General features: G+C 61.9%; 1 protein-coding gene and 1 long non-coding RNA gene across 4 annotated transcripts; one reads left to right on the forward strand and one right to left on the reverse strand.

Moving 5' to 3' along the window:
* Positions 1 to 3885: 3885 nt before the first annotated feature.
* Positions 3886 to 7069, reverse strand: NXT1 (nuclear transport factor 2 like export factor 1). Of its 3 annotated transcripts, none has more exons than XM_074347779.1 (2): positions 6546 to 7069; positions 3886 to 5217 (listed from the first exon to the last, which is right to left on the reverse strand). In XM_074347779.1, the coding sequence occupies exon 2, from the start codon at positions 4490 to 4492 to the stop codon at positions 4070 to 4072; it is 423 nt and encodes a 140-aa protein (XP_074203880.1). In that variant the 5' UTR covers positions 4493 to 5217; positions 6546 to 7069; the 3' UTR covers positions 3886 to 4069. The 3 variants fall into 3 exon arrangements, with proteins under 3 accessions (XP_074203880.1, XP_074203878.1, XP_074203879.1); XM_074347777.1 differs by having other exon boundaries at positions 3886 to 4550; positions 6546 to 7068; XM_074347778.1 differs by lacking the exon at positions 6546 to 7069 and adding an exon at positions 6330 to 6509 and having other exon boundaries at positions 3886 to 6293.
* Positions 7070 to 7185: 116 nt separating this feature from the next.
* On the forward strand, positions 7186 to 18307 carry LOC141574086 (uncharacterized). The gene is made up of 3 exons (XR_012500746.1): positions 7186 to 17630; positions 17928 to 17998; positions 18171 to 18307. It is a non-coding gene; the product is annotated as an uncharacterized LOC141574086 (long non-coding RNA).
* Positions 18308 to 19665: the final 1358 nt, after the last annotated feature.

Raw genomic sequence — 19665 nt, forward strand, 5'->3', positions numbered from 1 at the left:
CAGGCTTGTGCATTTGGTTGGGGGTGATGGAGGAGTGTTTGGGGTAGGGCACACCTGAGGGGACCCGAGGGGCCACAGTGCCTTGGCTGGGCCCGTGGCATGGGAGCGCACACACGCAGGCGCACACACTCACCTGCACACCATTCCTTAGGGAAACTGAAACAGTTCGTCTTCAGGCTCAAGCGGGAGGTGCAGGGGAAGCCTCACCCTTTCCGCTCCCGCCGGGCCTGCTGGAGGACAGTGCTCGCGCCGAGTCAGGGCGAACGAGGCTGGGCGGCCACCTCGCTCGCCTTCCGCCTGGGAGTGGGAGGTGGCAGCTCAACAGCAAGAGAGCGTGGCCTTGGCGGCCTGGCCGGGGCACTCTTCACGCCTGGGTCTGAGCTCCCCCGCGTTTGCTTCAGGGCAGCCGCAAGCCCAGGGCTGCCGCAAGCCCACGTGGCGCCTCATTTCAGGGAAGAAGCGGGGGAGGCCCTGACGCTCTTGGGGCGTCGAGGACCAGGGTCTTTCCGGCCTCGCCTTCGTGGAGCCCGACGGGCATCGGGGTCTGCACTTCACATCAACCTTTTCGCTTCTGAGACACATTCCAGCTGAAAAGGCGCTGGTGTCCCCTGTGGCTCCCAGGCTCCGGACAAGCATCCTCCTTCATCTCTGTGCCGCGACAGTAGGAACCAGCGACCCCTGTGGCTGTTCTGACTTCAGTTAGCTAGAACGACGTATAAACCCAGCACCCAGTCACAGGAGCCACATTTCAAGTGCTCAGCGGGTCCCACATGGCTGGGGGCACGTCCTCCCACCAGGCCCAGTGGGACAGCCTGGTGCCCCTGCTCCCAGCACTCGTGGTCCTGCCGCACGCCCCTCCTTCCCTGTTTCCAGAGTCGACTGGTCTGCAGCATAAACTGGGCTGAAGTAGGGTGACCGCCCAGTTTTCCTGGGCCTTTCTCGATCTTAGCTTTAAAAACCCATCCAGGAACCCCCAGCCCTGGGCAGACCAGGGCGGTCGGTCCGCCAGGCAGCGACCCACAGATCAAGTGCTGTCTGATGAGCTCTTCAAGGGCGCCCTGCTGACGCCTGGCACTCACTGGCAGACGGGAAAGGCCTGCATTCACCCACATCCTCCAAAGCCCCGCACGCTGGTGGGAGGCTGAGTGCCTGGACCCCTCAGCTGGGCTGGCGCCCTCCTGGCCCCTGCGCCCTCCGTCACCCGAGTTTCTTAGCCGTGAGCCTTTGGAGGGGAGGAGTTGGCTGTCTCTCAACCTGGGACCTTCTCTCCTGGGCCACCTGAGTGGGTTTTCTGAGGCCCCCAACACTGCTGAGATCTTCTGGCTTTAGAACACAGACCTCTTGCTCTGGGGGGCTCTCGCCCTGAGCAACTCCAGGAGCCCTTGAGAATCTGTCCACCTGCTTCTCAGCCTCTCCCAGGGGCCCAGTCACCCAGCACCCAAGAGACCCCTCAGGCCAGGCTCCCCACTCAGGCCTGCGTCTCAGCCCAGGAAACCAACCCGGGCTTCCCCTAAGCACAGGCTGCCCCAGTACAGCAGTCTTCTGTCCCGCAACTCTCCGTCTGGTCCCTGGGGTCAGGCCCCTCTGCTCTGTCATAGGGAGTGGGAGCCCTCCCGACACGGCAGCAGGACCCGCCCTGCCCAGCCGTCCCCGGGGACACACAGCCCGGGGACAGCGGTCCCTGCAGGCTGTGTCCAGTGGGGGCCCGTCAGGCTCAGCAGATCCTGTTAATTCCCCTTCTCTCTGGGCTAGAGGCAGGGACGTGGCACCTCACCCCTTCCCTGCTTTCTCCCAGGAAATTGCTCCCCCAAATGCCCACCCCACTCCCCACCATCTCCCATCGTGCAGAGCAGTCGCCCCCGAGGTCCCAATCTGCTGGGGAGATTGGGGTTTCCTGGCCTTGGCCAGTCTGCTGGGCGATGGTACCTTCTGCCATCAGTTAGATGATACCCACCAGGGAGGACTGAATGTGAGACAGGCTGGGACCTGGGACCTCTGGCTACAGGGCCTGCACTTGGACAGACTCCCCTGGAGCAACAGAACACAAAGGAACTACAAGGGACTAAAAATAACTGTGTGCATGTGCAGCTGGGGCCCACTGTGAACAAGATGCAGGAAGACCAAGTACCCAACTGCCACTTCTGTGGTGCTGGGCATGATCCCTGCGCACCCCTTGGTGGTGCCGACCACCTGAGCCACCCCTCCCACATGAGCCCTGGACCTTTCCCCACCTGCCCCCATTTAAGGACCAGCTCGCTTGCCCCCGACCCCGGGGAGCGAGCAGGGGCGCCTGTCACTTGTTCTCGCTCCGTCTGCTGCGGCACGAGCCCCAGGAAAGCCTCGCCTGAATCCCTCGCCCGGCCTCTTGTCAGCTTCTATTGATTAAGGAGTCCAAGGACCCTGGTGGGTAACAGCTGGAGGCCCGTGTCCACGGCTCACACCGCGCCTACTTCCACTACCGTGACTCGCTAGTGCTGCATCGCCTCCCTTCCTCCCGCCCCACCTCCATACATATTTTTGTGGTTTCCCATTTTCTTGTTTTGTTGCCCTTTTCATCTGATTTCTCCTCACTGGTGTGTAAGGGCGCCTTACACAGGAAGGAGATAGTCCTGTCCTGTTTCACACTCTTTCCTCCATCTTGGCACTGATTCCAGTTCGCTGTGTAAACAGGCCCCCAGACAGCAGTGGCTTCAGTCAGATGGACATGTGTTTCTTACTCCCCTGAGAGAAGCCGGGGGAGAGGGTGGTCACCCAAGGCTGGTGGGGGCTCCCTGAGGTTGACCTGCTTTCCTTTCCTCCATCCCTTTCATGTGGCCCAATGGGGCTCACAGCCCAAAGGGGCTGCCAGAACATCTACCCTCTCACCTGCTTTCCAAATAACAGAAGACAAGGAGCACAGAGAGGCTGGCTCCCCCAAGTCTTTCCCCTGCCCAGCCTGTCCTCCTCCGTCGGAGTTGCAGAGCCAGGCTAGCTCGGTGCTCTGGGGGAGGCGGTCCTTCATCTGACAGCTCTCCCGACTGCAAACCCTCCTTCTAGTCCTGAAAGAGGGCCGGGTGGACACGAGGAGCCCCTGAAGGTCTGCACTCTGACTTCCCTCCTGCCCTCAAGGACGCCCGCAGCTGCTGGCCTGAAGCTTCTCAGGCAGCCCTTCAGGTCCCAGGGACTTCGCTCTGAGCCGAGTCCTGGTGGGACTTGCACCCTCCACCCAGGCCCGGGGTGAGGAAGAGGGCGTCCCACCCCACCCCTCACGGGGGGGGGGGGGGGCTTCTGAGCCTGAAGTCCAGCAGCAGCTCCTGCTGAATCAGCCTCTGCTGGGCAGCACCCTGCAGGCCGGCAAGCCGTGTGGCTGCCCAGCCGAGGGACCACAGGGGCCGGAGGCAATGACTGCGCCGTCAGGGGCTTAGTGGACAGGGGCGCTTACATGTCTGACGCGGTCCTAGAGGGACAGACACTCCACTGTGTGCCGCAGCCGGAGGGGGGAGGCGGCGCCCATTTACAGGAGAACTGACATCAGGTTGGCTCATCAGTTACCAGGGAAACCGGCGGCCGGGGCCCGCCCCACACAGCCCTGCAGTCAACCATCACCACGGGCACAGGTGTTTCCCTTTAATAACGCAGCAGAGGGAGCGGCTCTGGCCTGGGGGGAGGGGGCAGGCGCCCTCATGCCAGCCGGTGTAGGGGCCTGGTGTGTCAGAGTGTCCCGAGGGATTCCAGTGTGAGGGGCCGTGAGCCGGCTCTGTGCCCCGGGGGGCGCCCCTGGGCCTCCGCGAGGTGCTCCACCCTGGATCTCAGCCTCGCTCGGTCTGCAATGCCTTCTGCTGGGACTGCTACCTGCACACATCCTCCTCCCGCCCACAACCTCCCGGACACACCAGGAGAGAGAAAGAAGCAACACTCACTGTTTTATTCATCAGAATTTCCAGAACCAGGGTCTCTACTGGGCAAGTAGAAAAATAGAGAATCTTACTATTTTGAAAAGGCAGCTATGACAAACACGCACGTGCCCAGAAAGGGGCCCCCGGACTCGGGCGAGGGCAGAGTGCAGGCTGGGGGTGTCGCCCTGCCCCCACTAGCAGGCCCAGTCCTGGAAGCGGAAGCAGTCACTGGCGATCTTCCACACCGTGTTGCCTGGCGAGGCCTGGGCAGTCAGAATGAAGTTCTGGTTGAAGTCCCGCTGCTTGTTGCCCTCGAATTTCACCGTCCCACAGATCACCACAAGGACGGTGGTCTGGCTCGGGGTGGCTTCGTCGTGAACGGGCTGGCAGTCCACCACGTTGATCTGGAACTCGCTGGAAGGCAGCATCTCAAAAAACTCACTCAAGGACTCCTGTCCGGAGACGGCGTTCCCGTTCCACACCAGGGTGGCCGTGCCCAAGTACAGGCGGGACAGCAGGCGCCGCCGCTTGTCCATGGTGCTGTAGTACACGTTCACGAACTCCTCCGCCGCGCGGCAGGCCTGGTCTACGTAGGTCTTGAAGTCCACGGACGCCATCTCTGGCCCACAGGAGGAAGCCTCCGCCCGGGTGCTCCCTGCACCCAAGGGCGCCGGGCTGTGGGGCAGGAAGGGTGAAGAGGCCTGTGTGAATGTCACCGTGCGTGCTGCCCCGCAAAGGACATCCTGCTGCTCTGCGGGGAGACCACCCAGGCGTGTGCCGATGCCGATGCGAGGCCCCACCCAGCCTCAGTCGCTCCTGCTACACGGGCCACCCCAACTTGGGTACGGCCGTGCAGGTGGCACAAGACTGCGCATGCCGCACACGTGGTTTAAGAGCCTGATGCCCAGAGATGGAAGATGTCACTGTGAATTTTCACAATCTCATCTCATAAGCTACAGTATGGAATGCCACTTTCTCCTGTAAGCCTGGGACAGGTGTGACTGCCCCTGAGAAGCAGGGAAGCAGTTTATTCCGGGTAAAGACAGTTCAGCACGGGGCAGGGACAGTGGCCCAGTCCAGGCCAATCAGACGGCACAGCTCATCGGCTGGTGACAGCCTGCTGGGAGGGCACCCACAAGGACTGGGAGGGCGAAGAGAAGGCCGGCTTATGAAAACAAATGCCACAGGGGCAGGACAGGACCAAGGTGGAGCCACAACCCCCAAGAGGGGCTCTAGGAAGCAAAGCTGGCGGCGGGTTGGGATGAGAAGGGAGGATGCGCAGCTTCTGGGAGCACAGGGATGTCCCTTGAGCCCATGGAAGACAGGTCAGATGGAAGACGTCCTATGGGGTGGGGGGTGAAGAGGTGGTGGCAGCAAAAAAGAATTTCAATTGTAGCTCAAATATCACATTTCCTTAAAAAAAGTCCAGAAGCATACAGAAATATTATTATTTGTTTTACTTCAGCATATGGCACAACCGTCATAGCTGTATTCTTTTTGTGTGATTAAAATTTCACTAAACAAAAACCCAACAAAGGGCAACATTACTAAAATACTGGATGTGCTTAGATTTACAGACTTAAATACTGAATTGTTTTTCATTTCAAAGACCTTCGCTTTAAAAAAAAATCGGCTTATGGGAAGGATGAAAGATCCCAGGCAGGGCTGGGAAGGAGTCAGGCTCTCCTATGAGCTGAGGAAGGGGGAGGCCAGTGCCTCTAGGGGAGAACTGGAGAGGCTGGGCGGGAGCTGAGTCCTAGAAAGGAGTGTGGGGTGGGGGCCAGGTGAGGACCCGGCCCTGCCAGCCCCTCAGCGGACCTCAAGTCCAACTCCTGCACACTCTCACTCCGATCTTGACTTTCCTAGCGGTCTACAGGCACCGCGTCCTTCAATGGTCACCGAGAGGGGATGTTACCGTAACAACTTCACTAATGAGAAGCGAAAACGCAGTGTGGATGAGGGTCCCGGGTCAGCTCCGCCCGGATCTGCCGTCTACAAAAACAGAGTGGCCCTCTCACTGGCTCCTGCTCTTCCGAGGTCAAGTCCGTGCGCGCACGGTCAGGACCGCTAGTCTGTAATTTGCCCCTGCGGCCCTGTCTCCCTCTCTGGAGCTCCCCACCACCCGGCGACCGCGCGGTTTCCCAGCACCTCGGTCCTCCGCCTCCACCCACGCAGCTCAACCAGCCGCCGTCTGGGAGTCGGCAGGGAGGGGGGCCGTTCCTGCGGCGCTTCGACCCGTCCAAGACCTGCCTCGAGGCTAGGCGACGTCTCACCGCGCGGGCGGCCGCGGTCAGGGGGCCTGCACCTACCTGTGCGGGGACACCTAACCTTCAAAGGGCACCTAACCTGCGCGGGAGCACCTACCTGCGCGGGGGTGGCACCTACCCTGCTCGGGGGCACCAAACCTGCACGGGGCACCTACCTGCGCGGGGGCAGCTAACCTGCAAGGGGCACCTACCTGCGCGGGAGGACCCACCTGCGCGGGGCACCAAACCTGCGCGGTGCACCTACCTGCGCGGGGGCACCTAACCTGCGCGGGGGCACCTACCTGCGCGGGGCACCTAATCTGCGAGGGGCACCTAACCTGAGCGGGACACCGATCTGCGCGGGGCACCTAACCGGCGCGGGACACCTACCTGCGCGGTGCACCTACCTGTGCGGTGCACCTACCTGCGCGGGAATGACGGCGGGGCCGCGGCCTCGGTCAGCGTGAGGGTAATGACTCCGGTCAACGGGCCGACCCCAGGTCGGCGTGAAGTCCCGGGTCAGTGTGGGTGGTTCCAGTGGCCACGGGTCGGCGAGGAGAAGATGATCCGGGTCAGCGGGGGCCTCAGTCAGGTCGGTCCGCGTAGGGAAAATGACCCGGGTCGCGTGGGCGGCTCCAGTCACGCGGGCCGCGGATCCGCGGAGAACCCTGACGGTTGGGCCGGGCCCGCGGAGGCTCCGTGCCCCTCGTCGCTCGCCCGAGGCGGCCCGGGGAGAGCCACTCGCCGCCGCGCCCCCTCCTCCCGGGACAGAGCGAGTCTCGCCGGCTCCTCCGGGGGTTCCCGCGCGCGGCCCGCCAGCTCCGCGCAGACGCGAGCGCTTGGTCCCGCCCTCGCCCCAGACGGGCAGCTTTGACAGCCGGTGGGACGTCGCCCAGGTGTGGCTCTAGGCGAGGTGGCTTCCGGGAGAGGCGCTTTCCCAGAAGACCACAGCAAACCCGCGCTCGAGTCTTCATTGGTCCAGCCGCGTCACAGACGCCGGCCCGAGGCTAGGGGGCTTCTGATTGGGCAAAGCCTCGTAGGTCCCGCCCCCGGCGCTGGGGGGCGCGGCTGCCTCTCGGCTGCGCGGAAGCCCCTGGGCCTGAGAAGACCGTGTGGGCGTGGGCTCCTGCTTCGCGTTCCCGGTTCTCCTGCGATCCGCCGATTCCAGCCGGCAGGCGGCCGCGGAAGCCCGGTCACCGGGACGAGTGGCCGGCGGAGGCCGTGAGTCCGCACGGCAGGTGGCGCCAGGGCGGAGCGGGTCGAGCCCGTCGAGCCGCACCGGACCCGGTACCGGGTCCTCCCTCCCGTACAGTTCGCAGTGCGGCCCCTTGGAGGTGACGCCCGGGGACCCAGGAAGCCGGTTCCGGTGAAGGGGCCGCTCGGCTGGCGGGGAGGCGCGGTGGGGGCCGGGCTGCCCCGCGCGTGCCGGGTCCCCGCTGGGTGGGGTTGTGGTTCCTCCCGCGCGTCAGCGTGTCAGCTCAAGGAACCTGGGCCGACCTTCTGCAGAGTTCTTGTTTAAAGCAGCAGGCTCACCAGAACGGGACCAGCTGGCGGGGGACTCGGGGACAGAGTTTACAGTTCAGACCGCTGGCTGGGGGACTGACTGCCTCCGTGCAGAGCGGGGGGACCCGTGCGCAGGTGAGGTCTGCCGGTGCTGCCGCGTCTCCGCGGTGTGCTGCGTCCCCTCGCCTTCCTGGCTCCCCGGGGCTCGCCTTTGCCTGCATTCCTGAGAATCCGGGCGCTCCGATGTCAGGACGAATTTAGAAGCTGGGTGGGCGCTTCAGTGTAGGCGACCCTCCTCTTAAGTGGGAGAAATGTGTGGATTATAAAAAAAAATTAGCTGCCGGCTAAGTGGAAACGGTGAACTAGCATCTTTGGGTCGGTAGTGACACTGCAGTGTCTTTACAAAGCCCCAGACGGTGACACTGGGTTTAATGGACAGAACTCCGAGTCCCAGCAGCACTCAGTGAGAACGAGGGTTGACCTGCATGCCTGCAGGGGTGGGTGTCTTGCTGCTCTGAAGTTTCCTTGTTTCCTATATAATCCCTTTTCATTTCGTTCTCATAACTCTAGGGGAGGTGTTCCTGATTTTACTTACAGAGAAGGAGGCTGAGAGACAGAACTAAATGACAGCCTAGAGCCACAGAGCCTCTTCAGTCCCAGAAGGGCTGGTTAAGAGGACATTATTCAGCTCCAAGTTCTGTTGAAGACACAAGGCTTGAACCCGGAGAGGCAGCAGAGCAGCAGCAGGAAGGCGGGAGGGCGGGGAGCCTTCAGGTGTGTCTCCAGCATCTAACACTGTGTGAGCCACAGCAAGGGCTCAGTAAACACCATTTGAATGAACAGATGGCCTTGGGTTCACAGCTGCTCCGCAGTATTCTAGTTGTGCTGCCTCCTCCCTGACAGGCCCCTACTTAGGAGCAAGCCTCGTTTTTACTCCTCCCCCCACCGCCACTGTGGTCTTTGGGTTTGAGAGATTAGAGTCACTCCTGGCTCTAAGGGGCACAGCTCTGGGGTGGTGGGGTGCCCTGTTAGGGCCACTGAGCCTGGAGAAGGAGTTTGCCAGGAGATTCTGGAAGAGATGATGTTTCTCTTTCTCTTTCTGGACATGTCACGTGTGGATGGTGCTGCTGCAGCCATCTTGCCACCCTGAAGAGGGTGCCCTTGTACAATGAGGCAGACAGAAGAGGTGGGGAGAAATCAAGCCTTTGATGGCTGTGTTAGGAACCAACTCAGCCTTGAAGTTGGGACTTTCTAGTTTCATGAGCCAGTAAATTCCCTTTTTAAAAAAATACTTTTTAAAACCGGGCATAAATAAAGGTACTTGTGAGTTAGCTAGTGTGGCTTCGTGTGCTAGCAGAGTAGTTGTGCGAGCTAGTTAACCTGCCTCAGGCTGAGCGCCTCATCTGCGGAAGAGGAGCAGTAATAACACCGTTCCCTCCGTGGACGTGAGGAGGGCGTGAGATGGGGTGTGGTCCTAGCCCGGGGCCGAGCACAAAGCTGGCATCCAGAGGCCTTTTGTGTGCTTCAATGTTTTGCATTGATGGCAGCTTCCTTATTTGCCAAGGATCATTCCAACAACCAGCGTCTAAACTTGGCACCAGCGTACGGACAGACTGGTAGGAGCTCTTTCTGGAAGATGAGCCCGGCTTAAGCGGCCTTGGAGCCAAGGGCCTGTGTGCATCGTGGAGTCCGCAGGGAGGAAGGACACGTCTGGTCATGCACGCTGAGCCCCTGGTAGCCTGGAGGCGGCTGACTTAGGGGCCTGTGGGCCCGTGAGCACCGGACTGCACCTTCCCGTGGCCCGCGAGGTGCTTGGTGCTGGAGCTCGTGCGTGTTTGCCACCAGAGGCTGCGTGACTTGGGGTTGATCTGCAGGCGTCCGTGGCAGTGCCTGGGTGGTGGCGCCTCTAACACGTTGCCGCCAAAACCATGTGTGTGGTTTTTTCACTGCCTCAGAAGAGGCATCCGAGCTGCTGCTGGGCCAGAGGGAGCCGGGGCTGCGTTTCTGGGAGGTCACTTGGGACCTGACTTTTGGGGAGATTCATGGAAGGCAGGAAGAGGGGAGGCCCGTAAGTTTAGGGGCCGAGATGTGGTCATGAGCCCAGAGAGGGGGTGAGGCAGAGGTGGAAACACACCTGCTCACACACACAGACCTACACACAGGCTGCAGAGAGTGGCTTCCGTGACTTCCGGTGGTTTCTTGTCCCTTGTGCGCCAGAGTATATTTTCCAAAAATGGTCACAAAGATGCTTGGGAAACACATGCTTGCCCAGAACCTTGCCCCCCCTACCCACGCAGTCAGGAGATGGCATCGGGCCCCGCCTCGGGCTCGGGCAGCCCTGGACTGAGTTCAGAAGCAGAGCTGTAACTTCTGGGGTGCAGCCTCTGCAGGGCGCCCTCAGTGCAGATGTCTTTGGAGCCCAGCCACGCTCTGCGCGGCACCCAGGCCTGCCGTGGGGAGAGGAACCAGCCGAGTGACCCCGGCGGGCCTCAGCCATTGGCGATCTTAAGGGAAGACAAGAACGCCGAGACCAGGGACTGCCCCCAGGCGGAAGGAGCGGCAGCAGGGCCGCCCCGCCGCTCGTCAGGGCCCCGGGTCCGCTTCAGGGGGAGACTGGCCGGGACGGGCGTGGGTGCTGCCCTCTTCTGATTCGCGACTTGGATCCACCACAGCTTGGTCTCTGGGCCGCCCAAGCCCCCGTGAGCGCGCGTGTGCCCTTGGCTTCACGCCTCCTCAGTTCTCTGTTCAGGGGGACGCTGCTGTGGGGAAGAGCCTGGCGTCCCCCTTACTTGCTGCAAGAAATAAACCTTCCTGCGCCTGTGCTTTGGCCTGGTTGTGTTTTTTGGCTTGATGCCCATCAAGAGGCGAACCCAGTTTTTCAGGTAACAGCCCCACCTGGGGGGCTGGTGTGGGGCGGGAGCTGGGGCGCCCTGAGGGCGGAGGGCTCCTGGGAGGGTGTCGTCCCCTGGTGCCGCGGTCTGGAAAAGGCCGTCAGTGGGAGGCCCCAGGCCGAGGTGGGTGCCGGTTGTGAAGAAGGTAGGCGTTGGGAGAGGAGGGGACCCCCACGCTCAGTGTCCTTCACCGGCCACCCCTTGGTGATGCTGGGTGCACCTGTGAGGTGACTGGGGAAGGCGTCGCCCCTCCTGACACCCAGCCAGGTGACTGCACCTCCTTAAGCCACGGCTGCTCTGAGCTGCCCGCACCCGGGAGAGCAGGTATCTCTGCCCCCGCCCTCAGTGGGTCCCCGCCTACCGGGGGAGGTGGCCTTGTAGAGCTGCCTGTCCCTGCTGGGCCCCATGTCACCCCCTCCAGTCATCTGTGGCAGGGCCTCTCCCGCCGAGGGCCGGCCCGGCCAGCTGACTGGGCCCTGCTTCCGCTCAGGGTCAGCAGAGATGTCTGAGCGGAGGATTGACTCTGTCTGGAGAGGCAGCGCCCCACCCCCAGAAACCGAGGTGTCCAGGGAAGATGGGATGTGAGGGCCTCCATCCATGTGGCGGAATTAACCAGAGCACCCCAGGGTCTTAGGCGCACAGGCGAGTTATGGGAACCTTCCTCTTCCCCTGGAGGCCTGAGGAAGCTGCCAGAGCTGATGATGGGGGCCCTCCCCTCTCTCCTTCCTGGATGAGGGCCCTCTGGCCACAGATTCCGGCCTCACCCGGGGTAGGGCAAGATGCCCAGGGGTCAGCACCCAGAGCTGCTCCCCCAGTGATGGATGGGGGCTGGGGTGGATACCCCAGCTCCTGAGCCCTGGGACGGACACCCCTGAGGATGCCCGACACTGTGTCCGGTGGCCCCAGTGCCAGCCTGCCCCCAACACACCATGTGCTGGTCCCCCCCATGCCCAGCAGGCGCGTCCTGGGGTCACCTCCCCAGTGCTCTGCTCCCATGGAAATGATTGTCAGGGTTGCAGTGGGGGACCCCAGCCTCAGCGGTGAGCTGGGAGACAAGACTGTCTCAGCATCACACGTCCTGGGGAGTCTCCAGACGGGTCCTCTGGCCGCTCACAGGGTCGGTGCCTTGGTACCAGCTGTGTGACGGTGACAGTAACCACCCTGGACACATCAGAGGCTCGCAGACGGAGGCTCCGGCACCTCTGGAGGGCTTGTTAACTCACGGGGACCGGAGCCTTGGCCTCGGGTTTCCGCAGCAGGACGACTGGGCTCAGGGTTTGAATCTCTAAGCCCCAGGACTCCCTGGGGCCACTGCTGCCGGCCCCGGACCACGGGGAGAACCACCATCCAGACCAGAGAGCAGTGCCCGCGATGGGCCCCGAGGGGCTGCGGTGAGGGCTGGGGATGTGCCCCTTCCTGGTTTCCGCAGACAGACATGGCCCCGGGGTGGGGAGCTCGGTGGCAGGGTGCGTGCTTAGTGTGCGCGAGGTCCTGGTTCAGTTGTGGGTCCAAACCACAGTCCCTCCATTAAAGGAAGAAAAAGAGCTGGCCCGCAGCCCACGCGCAGAATTCTCTCGTTGCCGGGACTCCGCTCCTGGTGGTTGGTGCAGGCCTGGCGTGGTGCCAGATCCCCTGTGTGGTGACACCATCTGGACTCGTCCTGTCCCGGGCTTCTGAGCTGCTATTCAAGCAGTGGCCACACGAGTGTGGCCCAGCCTTGGGAAAGAGCCTCTGCACGCACGTCTGGTCCGCGCGGACCGGGCCGCTCTGTCTCACACCGGAGCTCCTGGGCCCAACGCTGCCAAGTCCGAGAGTATCTCTGTGTCTTGACAGTGGGTGTGCGGAGGGGCTCCTTGGTTTTTCTTTACTGGAGGGAAGTCTTGGGAGCCTTGGGGGAGGCAGGCGCCGTTCACACTCTCCGAGGTGCTGCCTCAAAGTGCTGCGTTGCCAGCGCTTTGATCGCGTGCTGGGCATTTTGCTCTTTGGCCCTGGGTGGTTTCACGGGGCGGATGAAGACTGTGACGTGGGACAAAGTGACAGCGGTGGTGAGTGGGTGGAGGAGCAGCTCAGCACACCGAACCCCGGGGCGGCCCGTTCCAGGCGGCCAGGTGGGGACTGGTCAGGAGGGCTGCGTGGCTCGACGGCCCCTCAGCTCCTCTCCCGAGAGCGGGCCGGCTCAGGCCAGCCTCCTGGAGGGTCGGGGGGTGGCGGCTGGGGATCTGAGGCACTTGATGACCGTCTCCCCTACGCCTGGGCAGGTGCCCACCCCTTCAAACCTGGGGTCCGATAAGCAACGCTTACTGTCTGCCACAGGGTCCCTGAGTCAGCAGTTCAGGTGTGGCACAGCCTGGCTTGTGTTTGCTCCAGGCTGAGGCCTCAGCTGGGAGATGTGAAGCCTGCAGACTGGAGTCACCTGAAGTCACACAAAGTCACCCACCCACAAGCCCCCAGGCTGCAGGCTCTCAGCAGGGGGCCCCACGGTGCTGCCACATGGTCTGGGCTTCCTCACAGCCTGGCTGTCCTGGAGTGAGCCTGGGGGTGGGAGAGAGAGGCAGGGCAGGAGGGAAGGAGAGAGAGATGGAGAGAGAGAAGGGGAGAAACAGAGGTGGGGACAGAGGGAGAAAGTGGGGTGTGAGCACACGGGCTCACCCGCTCGGGGCCAGGCCTGCGCTCGGTACTGAAATCGGTCCTGAAGTCGCAGTGAGAAGCTAAATCGGCCCAGCCCGCTGCGCGGCCGGGGCCCTGAGGCCCCCGCGGTCTCCGAGGGGCACGTGTCTCCGCAGGGTCTCTGGGAGGCCAGGGGTGTGTGGCCAGGGGGTGGGGTCACTTAAGCGTTCACCCACTGGTTCTCAGCTCCCAGAAGAGCCGTGTCCCTCAGGGTGGGATCAGGTCGCTCTGCAGCAGGTGTGTGTCTGGAAAAGAATGGTCAGAGAATTCTGTTAAGAATTATTTTTCAATCAATTTTGTAATGTTATACAGCTTTCAGAAGAGAAGGCTTGCTGTGGCGTTAAGCCCTACTTCTGTGGAAGGGTCTCACAGTCCGGGATGCTGTGCTGGTAAGGGGGTGCTTTTCCCTCCCCCGTCACAGCTCCCTGGCCTTCGTGTGCAGATCAGTGTATCAGCGAAGCTGCTGCCACAGCTCCAGCCCAGGCCGCCTACATCACACGGCCACCCAGCATCAAATACAACCTGTCTGCGATCGACTCTCTTGAGATTTGTTGAGGAAATTTGGATTTTTGCATGTTTCAGATATTTTCAGACATTTTACAGCGATGGTGAAATTTCCGTGGCCTCTGGCTCGGGTTTCGAGGCCCCGGGTGGGTGTGCAGTGATGTCGGGGACCTGCAGGCTTGGCATTGGGAGCACTGTGGTCAGCTGGGAAGCTGGTTGTGACCACAAACAGTGGAATGAGGTGGGCTCGGGCGGCCCCTGACTTCTGGAGTCAGCGGCCGTCAGCAAGAGCTGAGGTCTGTGGCGTGGCAGATGCTTTCAGTTTGCCAAGGGTTTCCACCCAAGGTGCAGCGTGTGGGGTGAGCTGACTTCAGGGTCTCCGCCCGGGCCCCACCCGTGGTCTGGCTTCAGCTGACAGCTGGCGGGCGCCTGGCGAGGAGGGGTGTGCGCTGAGGACCAAGCTGGGTGGAGACCCGGAGTGTCATCACGAGGTATGGCGCGTGAGCCCAGAGCCAGCGGGGAGAATGTGAAAGCGGGTGTGAGGCTGAAACATGAGGGTGACGGCTCGGGGGTCCCGGGTCGGACACAGAATGAGAACTGCAGCAGGGGACCCCGGGGGGGGGGCTCCTGGGAGGGGGCGTGGCAGCTCGGAAGGTGGACGCTGCGCGCACCCCGCCCGCCCGCCCGCCCGCTCTGCCCTGTCCCCTGGGCTGCGCCCCTGCCCTCCATGCTTGGTGCCAGCCACACAGTGGCTCCAGGCCCACGGGCCGCAGGAGCAGAGCCCCCTTCAGTCCTGGGCGCCGACAGCTTGGGAGGGTGGGTGTTCCAGGCACCTCATCGTCCCTGGTCTGTTCCCTTACACTGTAGGCATTTCACTCCATTAAGGGTTCCATCCAAACTGGCCAAGCAGAAGTCAGCTTTCTGCCAGCACCCTGACCACGGGAGAAGAGCTTTGAATCCTGCCGCAGGGGAACAGGCTTCCTGGTGAATTCGTGTGCTGGAGGTGCAGCGTGTCAGCTCGGAGGTGACAGGGCAGAGCAGGCGGGACTCCACAGCGGACCTGTTTCTTTTACTTTAACGTTTGTATCCATTGCTTTTGCTACAAGTTAACCACTGAAGAGGTGTTGCCTACAGCGTACATTACATACAACCTCCCAGGCCTGAGCGTTGGCCCAAAATACCTCTGTTTACCTCAGGGAGCACCCTGACCAGGGCCCCTGGTGAGTGGCTGCGGGAAGGAGAACTGACACCTCCCCTCCGAGGCTGGCCGGCACCGTGCAGTGTTCGGCCTCACCCCTCCCCCTCGTAGTATGAAAGGGGCCTGGATTCTAACTCAGGCATGACGGTTCTCTGGGTCACCAGTCCACCATCTTCTGGCTCTGGGGCTTTCTGAATAAAGTCCTTGCCCCAGCACCTCGTCTCTTGGTTTACTGGCCTGCCGTGTGCCCAGCAGTGTGGGCTTGGACTCCGTGACAGAAGCAGACACCAGGATGGGATCTGAAGCAGGAGATGTGTTGGGGAGCATCCTGTCTGTGGAGGAGAAGAGGTTCGGGAGCCTCTGACACCGTGAAAGGATGGAGGCTGGGGAGGCGCCCTGTGGAATCCTGGCTGGCCCTGGGGAAGCCCTGCATCGGGGTTCCTGGGGGGGCCCCTCCAGCAGGACGGCAGCTCTGCAGACCCTGCTGTGCTCTGTCATTGACTGGGAGCCCCTGGGAGAGCGAGGCCTCGGGGGCACCGCCGCATGGGCCGGAGATGTGGCGGCTTTGAGGCCCAGCAGCTTCGCCCTGGCGCTCTGCTCAGCACACCTCCATGGGCACCACGTTTGACGTATTGGAGGTTGGGGCCCTGGGCAGGTGGGCCCCCAGCTCTCTGCAAGTGATTCTGAGCTCACCTGATATCAGACGTGGGTCGCTGCCCTCCTGGGCCAGCTTCCCCCTCGTGGTCACCACCCACCTTGACCAGGAGCCACCCCCACCGGTGTGAGCATTGGAAGTGAGCTCTCGGAGGAGAAGCGCTGGAGAAGGACAAGGGACTCCTGATCCTTCCCGGCATGTTTTATGCGGATCAGAAGCAAGCCTGTGTGGGAGGCCTGGCCTGTGCTGAACGCAGCTTTGGGACGGCAGCCACAGGTGAGCACCTGAGACGCTGCTGGAACACCGACTGCACCGCCCTCCTGCTCAGTTTGCCCGCCAGCGTCCCGGACACTCAGGGTGTCCTGTTCTCTGTGCAAGTTGGCGTCTGCCAGCTCCATGGGAAGGAGACTCCTGGGGACCCCGGGTGGACAGGGCAACCTCTCCACAGGGATGTTTCCGCCAAGCAGGCAGGTGGACGCGGTGCAGAGCTCATGGACGGGGGTGCTGGAGCGCGGGCAGCGGGAACTGTCGGGTGGGGAGCGAACAAGAGAGGCCCAGGGACGCTCTGGGCCCCGATGCCCCACGGGATGCGAGGGCCGCGGGCATTCGGGCTGTGGTGATGGCGCCACGAGGGGCAGGACGGCCACAGGCGGAGGCCCGTGTGCCCTCAGTGCGTCCACGTCCAGGCGGGTCTTCACTGAAGGGAAAGCAGACCAGTGCCCGCGAGGGCTGCTGGAAACCAGTGAGTCATCTGGCCCAGAACGGCCCCTGCTTGCCGTTTCCTCGGAAAAGCGTGGGCTCTGCCCAGGGCCGGCCTCGCAGTAGCAGTTAGCTCCCCTCCTAGGGAGTCAAGTCGCTTGTGGGCAGTTTGGAGAAAGCTCACCGTGGGGGCCCCACCTTCCCGGCCGAGGTCCTGGAGACCATCAGACAGTGGAAACCTCATGGGAATACGGACACAAGGACACACACACACACGCAGGAGCAGCCCCACAAGGGCGTCGGGGACAGGGACAGGCTGCTGGTGGCGGCTGGGATGAGGCCGGGAGGCCAGGGGAGGCCAGGGCAGAAGGAGCTTCTCTGCCTCCACGTCAGGCGTCCCTGGGGAGGGTTGGGGGACACCTGGGCACCCTGTCCGGGCTGCACGCCGCTGGGACCCCCATGTCCCTCCCACCCTCGCTCTCTGGACTTCCGCCAACAACAGCCTCCTACTAGTTTTCTGTTTGTTCCCTGCGAGGCACAGCTAACTCTCTGTGTGGGCTGGGGAGGAGCCCTACGGGAGGAGCGTCCCAGAGACGCACAGCGCGTCCTGACGAGCACCCCCCGCCGTGTGCTCGGTGGGCAGGAGGTCGAGGTGTGTCTCAGAGGCCCAGCTGGCGTGGCGGGCCACGTCCCACTGTCATCTCATGTCAGCACTTGTCCCCTGAGTTGGAAACAGATGGTTCCTCAGCTAAATAACCGTCTGCAGCAGCGGTCAGCAAGCGGCACTGTCTCCTGCCAAGGACTGTCTGGACATGAGTGACCTGTAGGGCCCTCCCTTCCCGCCCGATGGGCCCCCCGACAGGTGGGGGAGGGAAAGTGGCCTCCTGGTCAGGTCTGTCCCCACCTTCCCCAAGTCCCCACGACGCTCGCTGGGCCCGGGCGGAGCCCGAGGGGCAGGCCTGAGGGGTCCAGTCTCGGAGGCAGAGGAGCCGCCGGGGGAAGAGCCTCCTGGCGCGGGGCTCCCAGGCCGTCTGGGGCGGGGCCCTGTGGCTGGTCCCCGGGTCTCTGCTGAGAGGGGCCGGGAGATGCCGCTCGGTGTTTGCCTCCTGCCTGTGGAGCCAAGGATGTGACCCAAGGGAGTCATGCTCCCTAGGAGTGAAAACCTGGATTAAGTCGAAGCCACTCAATTTCGAAAACCAGAAATCAGAAGAAGCGAAAGGATGTCTGTCCAGCCCGTGCTCAGCGTCCAGCCCGCACCAAGCGCCTCCAGTGCCGGTCCCGACTTCGTCGGTTACACAAAGTGCTGAGACACATGAAACAGAAAGTCGCTGGAGCTAGGAGCGGCGTCCACCCGGGGCCCGCACTTTCTAACAACGATGGTACACAACTGAGGTATTGCTATGTCTGATGGCTGAGTTATCAGGGACGAGTGCTTCCCTTTGCTTTGTTCCCTGTAGGGTGTTTAGATTGCAACAGTTACAGCAAGCCGTGCTAGCTTGTACAGAACAGGGGTTGTGAGATTTCACCTTTCATATATATTACTTCCAATTTTAATTTTATTTTTTTTCTCTTTATGTATTTTTTTGATTTTTTAAAACTTACAGTGTTGTGTTAGTTTCTGGTGCACAGCATCGTGACTCAGTCATACACATACATAAAAACACACATACACACTCCTTTTCGTTACAGGGAACCACAAGCCGTGAACACAGCCCCCGTGCGGTGCAGAAGGACCCTGCTGTTCATCCACGCTGTACATGGTAATGGGTGTCAAGGCGGCTTCCCTGAACCTCCTCTCCAGCCTCGAGGGGCTTCTCCCCAGAGCTCCCCCTCCATCCTGCACACGGCCGTCGCTCCCAACCTCTCTGCACTGGAGGAGTTCACGTCTCAAATACTACGGCAGTTCTGACCAATTTTACACACATTTTCTAGAGATCTCGGTTGACTGGACTGAGTGCCACAGCCTCCCAGATGACGGACGGATGAAGTCTCACGACGGTCCCCCTCGTCCTCTGGGTAACATGAGAGCTGCTTCTGAAGCATCTGAAGGTCAGTCTGCTCGGCTTCGTGGCCGGACGGTCTCATCACAACCACCGGCTCTGCTCTCGGGGCTGTGGCCGCAGCCTCGGCGGGCACGGGGCCAGGGCTGTGGTCCCGCGAGAGGCTTCTGGCTCCGGGGAGAAGCTACGGTACGAGCCTCACATGGAATGTTACCTTTTCAGTCGGTGCATTAAAGCAAAAGGAGGAGAAAGAAAGAGATGGGGTTGATCTGAATGATACGTTTTACTTAACGCAGCACCTCTCGAGTGTTACCGTTTGAACAGGCAGTCAGTGAGAACGCAATACCCCGCGTCCTTTGCCCACCTGGTCCTCACAGCCGGGCGTGTGCCGTCCCAGGAGGCACCTCTTGGGTTGGAGTAGCAGCTTCAGGTGGAACATGTGTCCAGGGAGCCACACGGTCAGCACGGTCCTGGAGTGGACACGTCACAGCCCTGCGAACACGGTTCATCCCTGCTGGCCGAGTCCCCTGTCAGCTCTCTGTTTCTTTCCTGTTTGGAAACACACTGCTGGGATCTCCTCCATGCAGCTGGCAGAGAGGGTGCGGCGTGGAGGGCTTCTGTGTGCGTGTGCACCTGTGTGCGTGTGTGCATGGGTGTGAGTGTGTTTAGTGCCCCCTCCTCTGCAGGAGGCAGGATTATGAGGACACATCCCTGAGCCCAGGGAATCACCAGGAGAAAGAACGGGGTGGAAGGAATGCCCGTAAAATACAAGCCGGGGCTCAGTGCCTGCGGGGAGAGGGGGTGCGGGTGCGGGACCCACAGAAGTGAGTGAGGACACCTGGACCTGGCAGCAGCCGTGGGCAGAAGCTGGGGCTGGGAGACTGCGTGGGAGGCTCCTGGCAGCCCAGCCTGGGGTCTCCAGGTGCCGGGGGTGGGGGAGGGGGCGGGGCTGGCCAAGGGGGCCGGGGAGGAGCAGGTGAGAGCCAGGCGCACGGGGGCCGCGGTGCTTTTCCCAGAAGCAGGGCAATTGCGAGGGCAGGGGATGGGTTTGGGCTTGGCCGCAAGGAGGGTGACGCAGTCTGCACAGACGCACGGCTTCCTCTGACGCACCGTGTTCTCAGCTGGGGAAGGGACGGAGGGAGGGGGTCAAGACGACACTTAGGCTCCATCCACAAAGCAGAGGGAGCTCCTTCTCGAGGCTGCGACTTCGATTTGATTTAAAGGTCACGTCAGCATCCTGTTAATGAGTGGGGATTAATTCCTGTCTCTTTACTTAACATTCTGACCTTTGTTATCAGGCACTTTCCTCTGACATTTTCTCAGATCAGGTGAATTTCTGAACTTTCTCGGGGCCGACGAGGACTTCAAAGGCTCCTCAGGAGGTGGCCGCATGGCGATCCCCCCCGTTCCTCGCCAGCGTCGCGGTT

Source organism: Camelus bactrianus, chromosome 19 (genome assembly GCF_048773025.1).
Source record: "Camelus bactrianus isolate YW-2024 breed Bactrian camel chromosome 19, ASM4877302v1, whole genome shotgun sequence".
NCBI lineage: Eukaryota > Metazoa > Chordata > Mammalia > Artiodactyla > Camelidae > Camelus > Camelus bactrianus.